This window comes from Chiloscyllium punctatum, chromosome 29 (assembly GCF_047496795.1).
Source record: "Chiloscyllium punctatum isolate Juve2018m chromosome 29, sChiPun1.3, whole genome shotgun sequence".
Classification (NCBI taxonomy): Eukaryota; Metazoa; Chordata; class Chondrichthyes; order Orectolobiformes; family Hemiscylliidae; genus Chiloscyllium; species Chiloscyllium punctatum.
The window spans coordinates 70484588-70501266 of record NC_092767.1 but is presented as its reverse complement, the minus strand read 5'-3'; the positions used below and the strand labels follow the sequence as shown (position 1 = coordinate 70501266).

The following is a 16679-nucleotide window of genomic DNA, read 5'->3' as shown; positions in this document are numbered from 1 at the left end:
GCCCACAAGAAGCAAACCAACTCTTTACAGGAACACACCAAAATAAATCACGGAGAGCTGCGAGATGGCAGGACAGATATTTGAACATGAGACACAAGATGAACTCTGACCCTTTCAATCCTTGAAAAATCTCCCGTCAGGGACTGTCTCTTTAACACAGAGATGGGGAGGAACTTCCCTCAGAGGGGAGTGAATTCTTTGTCACGGACGGCTGTTGAGGCTGGGTTTGTTCAGTACGCACAGGGCTGGGATTGGTAATCAATAAGGGAATCAAGGGTCATGGGGAAAAGGCACGGGTTGAGGATTGTTAGACCAGCTGCTATCTCATTGAATGGCAGCACAGACCCGACGGGCTGAATGGCCTACATCTGCTCCCACATTTTGTGGTAGAACGGCTGCTGCTATTGCCTCCACCTTGCGCCGAACTCCCCCAGAGGGAACCCCAGACACTGAGAGAACGTGCAAACTCCACCCAGACAGTCACCCGAGGCTGGGATCGAACCTGGGTCCCTGGCGCTGTGAGGCAGCAGTGCTAACCACCGTTCAGAGACCATTCAGCCCATTGTGCCTACTCTGGCTCCCCACAAGAGCTCTCAGCCAGTGTTTATCCCCTCGCCTTCCCCCACCCCCAACTCCCTGCAAATGCTTCACCTCCAGTAATCCTCTCCTGAGAGAGTGCTCTGTCTCTACCGCACTCAGATCACGCGCTCTGCGATGAGGAGTTTTACTCATATCGGTGCCCTCCGATTCTCGCTCCTCCCACCATGTACCCTGTCCACCACTTTGAACAGCTCAATCAAATCTCGCCTTGAGCACCAGCCCAGTTTTCCCGTCTATCCAATTAACAAGGGTTCCTCATCTTCAGAGTGACTCTCTTGAATCTTCTCTGTACTCCTCTCTCCCTAATGCCTCCATCTTTCCTTGTCTCATCCTTCAATACCGCACAGAATGGGCCCTGGTCTGAGTTTTGGCTTGTGCCCTCTGCAGTGCCATTGGGAACAAAGGGATCTACTCTGAGCCACGCAGTGCTCCCCAGTCAAAGCAAACATCCCAAAAATAATTGCCAGGCCTCTCAGAAGCACTGGATCTGGAGGAGGTTGACGGTGGCAGAAGACAGGGGATGATGTGCTGCTCCATCTTGCAACAACATAGTCCTGAATAAATACTCGCTCGGTGAAGCTGAACTGCGCATCACTTAATGAAGAACAATTTATCCGGAACGTGTTTACCGTTTTAGTTTAGAATTGGCCGACACAAATGCTTCCTCTTCTCTCACCTTCTCTCTCCATTTCTGGTTCTCCTTGGGGTTTCATGATACTGTCTCACGACTTGGGTGCGCGTCGCAGTCCAACTTTGCGCGGGATCGATGTCTGTTTTCTGACGGGTTAGGAGGAGGGGGGGGAACGGTGGGCAGGGCTCCAGTCAAATTGTCCTCTCCTTCTCCCAAAGTGCAGAAGCGCTCAGGCCGATCGTAGTGAGTCAACTCTGTCTCTTCCATCACCCTCAGTTCACTCGGAACAAGCTGGGGACGGAGTTCTGAAGAAGGGTCTCTGGTCCCTAAGTGTTAACTTTTGTTTCTTTCTCTTTCGCTTTCTCTATCAGACCTGCTGAGTTTCTCCAGCATCCTCTGATTTTAAGCTGATGAATGATAGACCCTGACTGAGGGACTATCCCTGATGGACCCCGATGGAAGTTGCATTTCGTTTAACCCAATTGATTTACTTCAAACCCTTGATGTCCCAAAGCTGCCCAATCCCATTCCTTTGACCTTTTACCTGCGATTGCAACATTTGTTGCTTGTTTTTTTGTGGTGAAATAAAATTTCCCAATGTTAGGCCCATCTTGAATTGTCTTGAGTTCAATCGAGACCCTCATTCTAATCTGATGGTTTAATTAAAAATAACATTGCCTGCTTGATGAGCAGTCCATCCACCCCTTCCCACATCCCCTCCCTCCCCCCATCACTGACGCTCAGTAGCAGCAGTGTGTACCATCTGCAACTCACTCAGACTCCTCAGACAGCACTGTTCAAACCCACAGTCTCTTCCACCTAGAAGGACGACGACAGCAGATACATGGGGGACACCACCCCATGCGAGCTCCCCTTCAAGCCACTCCCCATCCTGACTTGGAAATATATTTCCTTCACTGCTACTGGGTCAAAATCCCAGAATTCCCTCCCTCAGGGCATTGTGGGTCTACCCACAGCAGGTAGACTGCAGCGGTTCAAGAAGGCAGCTCACCCCCACCTTCTCAAGGGGGTAACTAGGGACCACAAAACGCTGACCCTCCATTCACCTCTCATAACAGAACAATGGAAGAAAATTAATTTGGCGTTATATTCCAGGAAAACATTTTTGACAATTTTAAAAAATTTGAATCCCTCTCTGCTGGGACGTTACAGTTTTTGGTTCCGTCATATCCATTCCCTTACGCCCACCATGTTCCAACGGTCCAGGCTCTAGAGTTTTTCCACAGGGCGCCAAGAGGCCATTGGGCCCATCCTATCCATTCTATTCATCAAAGGCTCCAGTCCCATATTCCATAGTCTAGACTCACATGAAGATTTCCCACATTGCGCAAAAAGGTCCTTTGGCCCACCTTTCCATGCTGGTCATCGTATTCCATGGAGACTCCACATAAAGGAAGAAGGGGGGGTTGCATTGCAGTGCGGGGGAAGCCAATGGTACCATTTTGGGAGTGAGAATGGACAGGCGAGCCGGCGATAATGGCTGCCGGCGCTCAGACCGGGTCAGAGGTGTTGCCACTACCAGCTGGGGCTCCGGCCTTGGGGAGCTCGGACACCAGGCTGATGCTGGTGTGGAAGGGCGAGAGGCGTCCAGCCAAGAAACCCCCTGGTTGCCTCCAGCGCCGGAGGTAGGCCCCCAGCCGCAGGCGGAGCTTACGGTGCAGTGAGGCGTAGATGAAGGGGTTGTAGCAGGCGGAGCTCATGGCCAGCCAATGGCAGGAGACCTGCGCCACGTTGAGGTAGCGGGTGTCCAAGATGGTGAAGTCAACGTCCAGGTCCTGCAGGAGGTTGAGGATCTGGAGGGGCATCCAGCACATGGCGAAGGTTACCACGGAGACCACCAGCAGGGAGAACGTCTTCCTCTTCTTCTCGTTCCACCGCAGGCGGTTCTGCTCCACCACCCCAGGGAGGTGGCGCCTCCGCAGGTGGGCGCTGATGGCACAGTAGGAGACGCTGACCGCGGTCAGTGGCACCATGTAGGAGGCCAGCATCACCACACAAGAGTAGGCCGCGCGCTCGGTCTCCCGGCCGCGCCAGAACTCCTCACACACGTTCACGTCGTGGCCGGCGGCCTCCAGCTCCACGTAGGCCACCCGGGCGGAGGCCGGGCTGGCCAGGGCCAGGGCCAGGGCCCAGATGGACGCCACCACCAGGCCGCAGCGCCCGCGGCCCGCCCTCTGCCGCACGGGGTGCGCCACCACCACGTAGCGGTCCACCGCGATGGCCGTCAGGGACAACACCGAGACGTAGACCAGGGCGGACTGCAGCAGGGAGACCAGGTGGCACAGGAAGCGGCCAAAGAGCCAACCGCGTGGCTCAAAGGCGTACGACAGGGTGGGCGGCACGCAGGCCAGGCACATCAGGAGGTCCGCCGACGCCAGGTTCCCGATGAAGAAGTTGGTGACGGTGTGGAGTTTACGGTCCACCACGATGCTGCCGATCAGGAAGGCATTGCCAACGCACGCCACGGCCACCAGGGCACAGTATAGCAGGATGAAGAGGCATTTGTACTGCTGGAGGAGCGCGGTACCCGGGAAGGTCACTCTCATGCTGGTGTTAGAGAAGCTGCTGTTGTCCACTGTCTGGTTCTCCATGGCCGCCTCCTCATTGGCTCCTCAACGTTGACCTTACAAAACAAAACAGGGACAGGACGGATCTGATTACAGGAGAGAGTGGCCTCCTGCCTGAAGCTCCTCTGCAACCCGTTCTCAAACAGCAGTCTAGATTTGTTCAATGTATCCTCTCAGCTACATGACACTGGCATCTTTTGCTATAAATTCTGTGCCTTATGATCCTGTCCCACAATCACCTGATGAAGGAGCGACGCTCCGAAAGTTAGTGCTTTCAATTAAACCTGTTGGACTATAACCTGGTGTCGTGTGATTTTTAACTTTGTACACCCCAGTCCAACACCGGCATCTCCATGTCATCCCGTCCCTGAGGTGGGCTGTAGGGGTGAGGAGCACACCGCACCAGACAGAAAGATGGGGATTTTATTTTATTTTTATTTTTTTTACTTTTTTTTTAATTTAACCCCCACACTACCGCCTAACTGCGGTAGTGCTTATTTTTTCCCCAGCACCCATGGTGTGTGTGTGTGTGCAGGTGCGAGACACAGTGAAAGACACAAGGGGCACGAATCTTTATTCAATTTCCACCACCAGGAAGATAGGAAAACACCCGAGTGCCCAGTGACAAGCCCTGCCCTTCACATCAAAGGGCAATGCTGTGTGAGCAAAACAGTGAAGGGGAGGGTAGGGACTAAATCAAAATAGAGTTGGAGGGGGAAATAATGCACTCCACTCCCTGCGGCGCCCACCTCTCCCTGAACAACTCCAGGGTGTTGGTGGACACCGCGTGCTCCTTCTCCAAGGACACCCGGGCTCTAACGTAACCCAAGATGGGGATTTTATTCCAGCACCTTCCGTGATGTCAGAAGCCATCTATTGACTCAAGGTGTGTCATTTGCCCGTGTGACATACAGGGGGCATGGTGGCGCAATTGTGCACAGCAGGATCACATGGACTCACTTCATTATCCCCTGCACCACTCATATACACCAGACATCTGACACACACTCTCTCTCACACATACACACACACACACTCACACTCTCACTCACACACACTCACATTCTCACACACTCACTTACACACACACACTCACTTACACACACACACTCACTCACACACACACACACACTCACATTCTCACACATTCACTCACACACTCACCCACACTCACACACTCACTCACACACTCACACACTAACACACACTCACACACACTCACTCACACACTCTCACTCACTCACTCTCACACACACTCACACACACACACTCTCACACACACACACTCACGCACGCTCACTCACACACTCACACACACACTCTCACACACACTTACACACTCTCACGCACACACACTCACACTCACTCGCACACTCATTTACACACACTCACTCACACACTCAATCACACTCACACTCACTCATACACTCTCACACACTCACTCACACACACTCACTCACACACACTCACTCACACACTCACACACACACACTCACACACACTCACACACTCACACTCACACACACTCCCTCATACATTCACTCACACTCACACACTCACTCACACTCATACACTCACTCACACACACACTCACTCACACACACACACACATACTCACACTCACTTATACACTCACTCTTACACACTCACATACTCACACACACTCTCAGTCTCACGCACACACACACACACTCTCACACTCACACACTCACTCATACACACTTACATACTAACTCACACACTCACACTCACACACACTTACTCACACACTCACACTCACACACACTTACTCACACACACACACACACTCACTCACGCACTCACTCATGCACACTCACTCACACACACACACTCACTCACACCTACTCTCGCACATACACACACTCACACACTCACACATATACTCTCAGACACACACACCCACTCACACACACTCACACTCACACACACATACTCTCACACACACACTCACACACACTCACTCACACACTCTCACACACACTCACTCACACACTCACACACTCTCACACACACTCATACACACTCATTCACACACTCACTCACACATACACACACACATTCACACACACACTCACTCATACATTCACACACACACACTCACCCACACACACTCACACATACACACTCACACACACACTCTGATGCACACACAAGCTCTTACACAGACACATACATATGTGCACACACACATTCACTCACAGACTTACACACAGAGAGATGCTCACACACACACATACGCATGCACACAGATACACACACTCACACACACTTGCTCACACACTCACAGACACACTCTCACACACAATCTTCTGCACACACAAGCTCTTACACAAACATACACATACACACACTCTCAAACACTCAGTCACACTCATACACACACATATGCACACACTCACATGCTTACACACACAGAGACACGCTCAGGTACACTTACACACACGCATGCACACAGATACACACATTCACCCACACTCACTCACTTATACTCACACACACTCACATATTCTCACACTCACACATACACTTACACATGCAGTAACATGCACACGTACACACACTTACGTACACAGAGACACACAGACACATACTTACACAGGCAGTGACACAATCTGCTCCATGCACCCCGGTGAGATTGTGACAGGGGAGGGGCGTGGCTGGGCATTTATTTCCTAATATTGGCCTGAACACTGTTCACCCCCACACCCATCCCCAACCCCACCCCAGCCATCCGGCAGTGAAGTATCTCTCCGGCTTCCTACATCACCACCTCTGGGAATGAGGGTCTCACTCACACCCCCCCCCCTGACTGGGCCGGGCCGAGGTGGGATTAATGAGGAGCTGGTGAGTAAATTGTGCGAGGGTAATCCATTGCTGCCCGGCTTGGTTCAGATCAAGAACGTTGTGGAACTGTAATGTGGGCATATTGCCATCTGACAGCTACCCATCAAGAATTCTGCATGGTTCCTGATTAAATCCTGTCTTAATCTAGCCCATAGGCTGGTGTTGGCATGGCAACCACCTCCTTCACCTCACCTCACTCTGAAAACCCTCATTAACCAGTAATACGGCTGGCTGCGAAGTGTCATTGGCTGTTCCTCACCCTGTCAGGCCCAGGGAAAATCAGCAGCTATTCCACTCTGGAGGGCATCGCAGCTGAGCTCAATCCTGCTCCCATCTTTTGTCTGTATGGTCGCACCTTCCTAGCAAGGCAATCACTAGGTAGAGGACAGGAAATGACCTCCCTCCCTCCCTCCCTAGCCCTAGGATTGGAACGAGGAGGGGATGGGGGCAGGGAAGGGGTGTGGGGGTGTAATTGTTGAAGGGGCTGGGGGCGGGAGGAAAGCTTTTGCATCACAAGTCGCATGGAGGCCCAGGGAAGTAAATATTTTGGGGCCATCCATTGTCCTGGTATCCTCATTCTTCCTCTTCCCCCTTCCCTCTGTGTCCCCTCATCAACTTCCCCTCTCTTGTGCTTTGTTCCTGCCTTACCCTGTCCCTCCCTGTCCTTCTCTCTAGCTCAATCCCCTCCACTCCTTTAACCCATGCCCTCACCTTCCCTTTCCTCGTCCCCATTTCCATTCACCTTTCTATCCCTCCCCTGAAGCCTCCCACCTCCTCCATCAGCTCTTCCCCTTCCCTCTGCTCCCTCTCTCTCTCTCTCTCTCTCTCTCTGTGTACCCCTATCCTCTGCTCCCTTGTTCTTTTCCTCCCACTTTCCCATTGGAACATGGGAACAGGAGCAGGCCATTCAGCCCCTCGAGCCTGTTCCACCCTTCAATGGGATCGAGACTGACTTGCGGCCTCACTCCATATACCTGCCTTTGGCTCATATCCCTTCACAGCTCTGCTTAGCAACAATTTATCTCTCTCAGATTTACAATGATCAACTGATCCTGCATCTACTGCCTTGTGTGGAAGAGATCTCCAAACCTCTCCCACCCTTTGTGGTCGAAGAACTTCCTAACCGCTCTCCTGAATGCTCTGGCCCTAATTCTCAGACTATTCCCCCCTCTTGTTCTAGAATACCCCCCTAGCAGAAATTGTTTATCTTCCTCTACCCTGTCTTTTCCTGTTAATACAGAGAAGACTTTGATTGGGTTCCCCCTTAACTTTCAAAACTCTAGAGAAAACAGGCCTCATTTGTGTAATCTTTCATCATAACTGAACCCCTGAACCATTGAATCATAGAATCCCAATAGTGTGGAAACAGGTCATTTGGCCCAACAAGTCCACACCGACCCATTCCCCTACCCTATTGCGCTTCATTTCCCCTGACTAATACATATATACCTACACTGTCCTCCCTCCAAGACCAATCTATCCTTCCTGAGGAGTGATGCGCAGATCTGCTCACAGTGGGGTCTCAGAAAGGTTCTGTATATGTGTAGCATAACATCAGTATCCTTGTATTCCAGTCCTCTTATATAGAAAGGTCTGTATTCCATTATTGTTCCTGTTTATTTTCTGTTTGTGACATTTCAAACAGCTATGTAACTGACCTCCCATAACCTCTGGAGCATCCATCGTATTTAGAATCCCTACAGTGTTAAAGCAGGCCATTCAGCCCGTCATGTCCACACCAACCCACCAAAGAGCTTCCCACCAAACCCCCATCCCCATCCCCTCGTGTTTCCCATGGCTAACCTACACATCCCTGGACACTATGGGCCTCACAGCGCCAGAGACCCGGGTTCAATTCCCACCTCAGGTGACTGTCTGTGTGGAGTTTGCACGTTCTCCCCGTGTCTGCGTGGGTTCCCTCCGGGTGCTCCGGTTTCCTCCCACAATCCAAAGGTGTGCAGGCCAGGTGAATTGGCCATGCTAAAATTGTCCGTAGTGTTAGGTAAGGGGTAGATGTAGGGGTATGGGTGGGTTGCGCTTCGGCGGGTCGGTGTGGACTTGTTGGGCCGAAGGGCCTGTTTCCACACTGTAAGTAATCTAATCTAATCTAATCTAATCTATTCTAATTTCCCATGGCCGATCTACCTAACCTGCACATCCCTGGATACTATGGGTAATTTAGCACAGCCAATTCATCCTAACGAGGGGCAGCATGGTAGCTCAGTGGTTGGAACTGCTGCCTTACAGCTCCAGGGACCTGAGTTTGATGCCAGCATGAGGCGACTCTCTGTGTGGAGTAAAAATTCTCCCCGTGTCTGCGTGGGTTTCCTCCGGGTGCTCCGGTTTCCTTCCACATTCGAAAAGATGTGCAGGTCAGGGTGGATTGGCCGTGCTAAATTACCCCATAGTGTTCAGGGATGTGTAGGTCAGGGTGGATTGGCCATGCTAAATTACCCCATAGTGTTCAGGGATGTGTAGGTCAGGGTGGATTGGCCATGCTAAATTACCCCATAGTGTTCAGGGATGTGCAGGTCAGGGTGGATTGGCCATGCTAAATTACCCCATAGTGTTCAGGGATGTGCAGGTCAGGGTGGATTGGCCATGCAAAATTACCCCATAGTGTTCAGGGATATGCAGGGTAGGGTGGATTGGCCATGCTAAATTACCCCATAGTGTTCAGGGATGTGCAGGTCAGGGTGGATTGGCCATGCTAAATTACCCCATAGTGTTCAGGGATGTGCAGGGTAGGGTGGATTGGCCATGCTAAATTACCCCATAGTGTTCAGGGATATGCAGGGTAGGGTGGATTGGCCATGCTAAATTACCCCATAGTGTTCAGGGATGTGCAGGGTAGGGTGGATTGGCCATGCTAAATTACCCCATAGTGTTCAGGGATGTGCAGGGTAGGGTGGATTGGCCATGCTAAATTACCCCATAGTGTTCAGGGATATGCAGGGTAGGGTGGATTGGCCATGCTAAATTACCCCATAGTGTTCAGGGATGTGCAGGTCAGGGTGGATTGGCCATGCTAAATTACCCCATAGTGTCCAGGGATCTGTAGGTTAGGGTGAATTGGCCGTGCTAAATTACCCCATAGTGTTCAGGGATGTGCAGGTCAGGGTGGATTGGCCATGCTAAATTACCCCATAGTGTTCAGGGATGTGTAGGTTAGGGTGGATTGGCCATGCTAAATTACCCCATAGTGTTCAGGGATGTGTAGGTTAGGGTGGATTGGCCATGCTAAATTACCCCATAGTGTTCAGGGATGTGTAGGTTAGGGTGGATTGGCCGTGCTAAATTACCCCATAGTGTTCAGGGATGTGTAGGTTAGGGTGGATTGGCCGTGCTAAATTACCCCATAGTGTTCAGGGATGTGTAGGTTAGGGTGGATTGGCCATGCTAAATTACCCCATAGTGTTCAGGGATGTGCAGGTCAGGGTGGATTGGCCATGCTAAATTACCCCATAGTGTCCAGGGATCTGTAGGTTAGGGTGGATTGGCCGTGCTAAATTACCCCATAGTGTTCAGGGATGTGTAGGTTAAGGTGGATTGGCCGTGCTAAATTACCCCATAGTGTCCAGGGATGTGTAGGTTAGGGTGGATTGGCCATGCTAAATTACCCCATAGTGTTCAGGGATGTGTAGGTTAGGGTGGATTGGCCATGCTAAATTGCCCCATAGTGTTCAGGGATGTGCAGGTTAGGGTGGATTGGCCATGCTAAATTACCCCATAGTGTTCAGGGATGTGTAGGTTAGGGTGGATTGGCCATGCTAAATTACCCCATAGTGTTCAGGGATGTGTAGGCTAGGGTGGATTGGCCATGCTAAATTACCCCATAGTGTTCAGGGATGTGTAGGTTAGGGTGGATTGGCCATGCTAAATTACCCCATAGTGTTCAGGGATGTGTAGGTTAGGGTGGATTGGCCGTGCTAAATTACCCCATAGTGTTCAGGGATGTGTAGGTTAGGGTGGATTGGCCATGCTAAATTACCCCATAGTGTTCAGGGATGTGTAGGTTAGGGTGGATTGGCCATGCTAAATTACCCCATAGTGTTCAGGGATGTGCAGGTCAGGGTGGATTGGCCATGCTAAATTACCCCATAGTGTTCAGGGATGTGTAGGTTAGGGTGGATTGGCCATGCTAAATTACCCCATAGTGTTCAGGGATGTGCAGGTTAGGGTGGATTGGCCGTGCTAAATTACCCCATAGTGTTCAGGGATGTGTAGGTTAGGGTGGATTGGCCATGCTAAATTACCCCATAGTGTTCAGGGATGTGTAGGTTAGGGTGGATTGGCCATGCTAAATTACCCCATAGTGTTCAGGGATGTGTAGGTTAGGGTGGATTGGCCATGCTAAATTACCCCATAGTGTTCAGGGATGTGTAGGTTAGGGTGGATTGGCCATGCTAAATTACCCCATAGTGTTCAGGGATGTGCAGGTCAGGGTGGATTGGCCATGCTAAATTACCCCATAGTGTTCAGGGATGTGTAGGTTAGGGTGGATTGGCCATGCTAAATTACCCCATAGTGTTCAGGGATGTGCAGGTTAGGGTGGATTGGCCGTGCTAAATTACCCCATAGTGTTCAGGGATGTGTAGGTTAGGGTGGATTGGCCGTGCTAAATTACCCCATAGTGTTCAGGGATGTGTAGGTTAGGGTGGATTGGCCATGCTAAATTACCCCATAGTGTTCAGGGATGTGCAGGTCAGGGTGGATTGGCCATGCTAAATTACCCCATAGTGTCCAGGGATCTGTAGGTTAGGGTGGATTGGCCGTGCTAAATTACCCCATAGTGTTCAGGGATGTGTAGGTTAAGGTGGATTGGCCGTGCTAAATTACCCCATAGTGTCCAGGGATGTGTAGGTTAGGGTGGATTGGCCATGCTAAATTACCCCATAGTGTTCAGGGATGTGCAGGTTAGGGTGGATTGGCCGTGCTAAATTACCCCATAGTGTTCAGGGATGTGTCGGTTAAGGTGGATTGGCCATGCTAAATTACCCCATAGTGTTCAGGGATGTGTAGGTTAGGGTGGATTGGCCATGCTAAATTACCCCATAGTGTTCAGGGATGTGTAGGTTAAGGTGGATTGGCCATGCTAAATTACCCCATAGTGTTCAGGGATGTGTAGGTTAGGGTGGATTGGCCATGCTAAATTACCCCATAGTGTTAGGTGCATTAGTCATCCATCAATGTTTCACCTGCACATTCACCAATGTCATTTATTGTATCCGTTGCTCCCAATGCGGTCTCCTCTACATTGGGGAGACTGGACGCCTCCTCACAGAGCGCTTCAGGGAACCTCTCCAGGACACCCGCACCAATCAACCACACCGCTCCGTGGCTGAACATTTCAATTCTCCCTCCCACTCTGCTGAGGACATGGGTCTCCTTCACCCGACGCCTGGAGGAAGAACGCCTCATTTTCTGCCTCGGAACACTTCAACCCCAGGGCATCAATGTGGACTTCATCATTTTCCTCATTTCCCCTCCCCCCCACCTCACTCCACCTCCAGCCTTCCAGCTCAGCACCGCCCTCATGACCTGTCCTACCTGTCAATCTCCCTTCCCACCAATCCACTCCACCCCCCTCTCTGACCTATCACCTTCATCCCTACCCCCATCAACCCATTGTAATCTTTGCGACCTTCCCCCACCCTCCTCTCTGACCTATCACCTTCATCCCCACCCCCATCCACCTATTGTACTCTTTACTACCTTCTCCCCAGCCCCACCCCCCATTTATCTCTCCAACCTGGAGGCTCCCTGCCTCTATTCCTGACGAAACGTCGATTTTCCTGCCCCTCGGATGCTGCCTGACCTGCTGTGCTTTTCCAGCACCACTCTAACCTTGACTCTGATCTCCAGCATCTGCAGTCCTCACTTTCACCTGGGTGGATTAGCCCATAGTGTTCAGGGATCAGGTTAGGTGTATTGGTCATGGGAAATACATGGTTACAGGGATAAGGTAGGGGTGCAGGTCTGGGTGGGATACAGACTCAATGGGCCAAATGGCCTGCTTCCGCACTGTAGGGACTCCATGATTCTACGAGAAAGTATCCTGCTCTATCTTTTTTCCATCCAATCCTGATAACATCACACTTGCTGACATCACATTCCATTTGTCACAGTTTTGCCAGTTCACTTAATCTCACAATAACCCTTTGGTGACTCGTTACCATCTCTGCTGCCTAACTTTGTGTCATCGGCAAATTGGAACATTAGACTTTCCAAGTCGGCAATAAATAACCAATAAATGATTACCTTTTAGATAAAGAAATGGTTGGCTCTGATGCAACTGGGGATGTCCTGAGGATGGGAGAGGTGCCATGTAAATGCAAATCGTCTCTCAGGTGAAAACTTTGAGGGGAAAGAAAGGCATTAACTAATTTAAAGGGTATTCAATTGTCCTTTCAGTAACAGGATATTAATTAATGTGCACTCTACTGGGCATATAATCCCTAACAATTTATAACACAATACATAATGATTTATCAATAACTTATTTCCAACTGTATTTAATTGACTGCTCCTGATAGCCTGCAGATTCTGATTATTTCAACTTGTATCATTTTCAAGTATATTTATCCCGATGTAGTGTTTCTGCTGTGTACACCGACTCAGAATCACTGGCAAAGTGGATTTGACTACAAATCATTCCAGGTTTGATTGTAAACTGCTTTTCTGAATTTCACGCTGATTTTCAGTGAAACGAGGGGAGAATGTTGAACAAGGCACAAAAGCGAGGGAATGAAATGGTCCAGGGCGATAAGGAGCTGGGAAAAAAGACGACCAAAGAGAAAGTAATTGAGGATCAAGGGGACGAAATGATATGACTTGAAAGAGAGGAACAAGGGAACACGGGATGTTTAGAGAGACCGGCAGGAAAGATGGATCTACCAGAGAGGAGGTGGAGGGTGGAGAATATTAGGATAGACAGAGAGGGATGGACGGCAGGACAGAGAGAGAGAGATAGAGAGAGAGAGAGCAGAACAAAGAGAGAAAAGGAAAGAGACAGAGAGCAGGATAGGGAGTAAAGGACAGAGAGAGAGAGAGAGAGCAGGATAGAGAGAGAGAGAGAGAGAGCAGGATGGAGAGACAGAGAGAGAGAGAGAGCAGGATGGAGAGAAAGAAAGAGAGCAGGATATGGAGACAGAGGGACAGAGCAGGATGGAGAGAGACGGAGAGCAGGATGGAGAGACAGAGAGAGAGAGCAGAGTGGAGAGACAGAGAGAGAGAGAGAGCAGGATGGAGAGATAGAGAGAGAGAGCAGAGTGGAGAGACAGAGAGAGAGAGAGAGAGCAGGATGGAGAGAGAGAGAGAGAGCAGGATGGAGAGAGAGAGAGAGCAGGATGGAGAGACAGAGAGAGAGAGCAGGATGGAGAGAGAGAGAGAGCAGGATGGAGAGACAGAGAGAGAGAGCAGGATGGAGAGAGAGAGAGAGAGAGAGAGCAGAACAAAGAGAGAAAAGAAAAGAGACAGGAGCAGGATAGGGAGAAAAGGACAGAGAGAGAGAGAGAGCAGGCTGGAGAGAGAGAGAGAGAGCAGAATGGAGAAACATAGAGAGAGAACAGGACAGAGAGAGAGAGAGAGAGAGAGAGAGCAGGAGAGAGAAAGCAGAACGGAGAGAGAGCAGGACAGAGAAGGAAGGAGAGAAAAAAAAGAGCAAGACAGCGAGAGTATAAAATAGAGCAGAACAGAGAGAGAAAAAACAGGATAGAGAAAGAGAAACAACATGAGACCAAGGAAGCAAGCAGAGCAGACAGGAGACAACAGGAAAAACTAGGGAGACACAGAGAGAGCAGGAGGTGAAACGAGGGACAGACAGAGAGATAGGAAGAGGAGATGAAAAAAAGCTGGTCAGATGCAACGAAGGAGAGGTGAGAGTGAATAGTGCAAGGAAGAGGGAAGGTGTAGAGCAGGGGATAGAGTGAATAACAGAATGGGAAGAGAGAAGGAAAATCAGGGAAGACAGAGTGGGACAGAGGAGCAGGAGAGAGAGAGAGAGGAGAGAGAGAGAGAGAGAGAGAGAGGACCCTGAGGTGAAACTTCAGTGCGGGCTCTCCTGGGGGATGAAGGGGTTGTTTTTCAGGGCTGGGCTGATCGAGGCTGGGATTGTCCAGGCCATCCTGGGATTGGGGCAAGAGTGTGTGTGTGTGTGTGTGTGTGTGTATCTGTGTCTGTCTGTGTGTTCATATTTGTGTGTGTGTGTCTGTCTTATTGTGTGACTGTGTGCCTGTCTATCTGTGTGTGTGTGTGTCTGTCTGTGTGTGTGTTTATCTGTAAGTATATCTGTGTCTACGTGTGTTTGCATCTGTGTGTCTGTGTGTGCCTAACTGTCTTTTTGTGTACGTTTGTGTGTGACTGTGTGTGACTGTGTGTATGTGTGTGTGTGTGTGTCTGTCTGTCTAATTCTGTGTATGTGTGTGTGTGTGTGTCTGTCTGTCTAATTCTGTGTGTGTGTGTGTGTGTCTGTCTAATTCTGTGTGTGTGTGTCTGTGTGTGTGTGTGTGACTCTGTGTGTGCGTGTCTCACCGGCCCCAGCCAAACTGGGCATCGGGAGGGGACAGCTTCTGTTTAAAGTGTCCCCTCAGCCCCTCAACCCCTCCCCCCACCCGTCCCCTCACCCTCACCCCCTTCAGCCGCTCAAAGCCCTGCTCTGCCTCGGGCTCATTCAAACAGTGGGTCCAGCAGGTTGCCCCCCCACCCCGTCCCCTCAGGCTAGAGGGTCCCCTGTGCTGTTGGGATGGAGCTGACAGCATTAACAGCGACAGCGATGGAAAGATAAATTACTCACCTCCCAGTCTCCTCAAAGTTGACAATCCCGGTTGGAGTGCCCTTCTGAAGGTATTCTGGGGTCACCAGTCTTCCAGCTGTTCCTGCTGCCCAGTGTCCCTGTTACCCACTGCCCCCTCACACCTGTTACCCAATGCCCCCTCACACCTGTTACCCACTGCCCCCTCACACCTGTTACCCAATGCCCCCCACACCTGTTACCCAATGCCCCCTCACACCTGTTACCCAATGCCCCCTCACACCTGTTACCCACTGTCCCCTCACACCTGTTACCCAATGCCCCCTCACACCTGTTACCCAATGCCCCCTCACACCTGTTACCCAATGCCCCCTCACACTTGTTGCTCACTGTCCCCTCACACCTGTTGCTCACTGTCCCCTCACACCTGTTGCCCACTGCCCCCTCACACCTGTTGCCCTATACCCCTCACACCTGTTGCCCAGTGCCCCCTCACACCTGTTGCCCTATACCACTCACACCTGTTGCCCAGTGCCCCCTCACAGCTGTTGCCCTATACCCCTCACACCTGTTTCCCACTGCCCCCTCACACCTGTTGCCCAGTGCCCCCTCACACCTGTTGCCCTATACCCCTCACATGTGTTGCCCAGGGCCCCCTCACACCTGTTGCCCAGTGCCCCCTCACACCTGTTGCCCTATACCCCTCAGACCTGTTACCCATTGCCCCCTCACATCTGTTGCCCTATACCCCTCAGACCTGTTGCCCAGTGCCCCCTCACACCTGTTGCCCTATACCCCTCACACCTGTTTCCCACTGCCCCCTCACACCTGTTGCCCTATACCCCTCACCCCTGTTGCCCAGTGCCCCCTCACACCTGTTGCCCTATACCCCTCACACCTGTTGCCCACTGCCCCCTCATACCTGTTGCCTGATGCTGCCCCTCGGAATCTCCACCTTTCCCGGGAGCTGGGTACTGATGCTGAAGCACACAGTCTCACAGTCTCAGAGTGATTTAAATCCCAGTGAGGGAGCCCAGTGCCTGGCCAACATCGAGGGGTTGGCAACTGAGTGAAACCACACTCATTGGTGCAGACTCTTTGATGGACTCGAATGGTAAATACAAGGGGGTGGAGAGGGATGTGGATGGGAATTAAAGGGAACATGTCCTGAATAAATACAGTCACTCACTCACCATCAGCCATCCCCAGATAAACTGCCCGCAATTCATATAGAGTGCTGAAT

General features: G+C 51.0%; 1 protein-coding gene across 2 annotated transcripts; it reads right to left on the bottom strand.

The window, feature by feature from the left end:
• Window positions 1-1964: 1964 nt before the first annotated feature.
• Window positions 1965-15579, bottom strand: LOC140454364 (prolactin-releasing peptide receptor). 2 transcript variants are annotated; one of them, XM_072549071.1, is made up of 3 exons: window positions 15479-15546; window positions 12946-13041; window positions 1965-3875 (listed from the first exon to the last, which is right to left on the bottom strand). In XM_072549071.1, the coding sequence occupies exon 3, from the start codon at window positions 3841-3843 to the stop codon at window positions 2743-2745; it is 1101 nt and encodes a 366-aa protein (XP_072405172.1). In that variant the 5' UTR covers window positions 3844-3875; window positions 12946-13041; window positions 15479-15546; the 3' UTR covers window positions 1965-2742. The 2 variants fall into 2 exon arrangements, with proteins under 2 accessions (XP_072405172.1, XP_072405173.1); XM_072549072.1 differs by lacking the exon at window positions 12946-13041 and having other exon boundaries at window positions 15479-15579.
• Between the last annotated feature and the right edge of the window lie 1100 nt (window positions 15580-16679).

Bases quoted from the DNA above. Each gene is read 5' to 3' on its own strand.
- LOC140454364 (XM_072549072.1), bottom strand. From the start codon at position 3,843: ATGGAGAACCAGACAGTGGACAACAGCAGCTTCTCTAACACCAGCATG.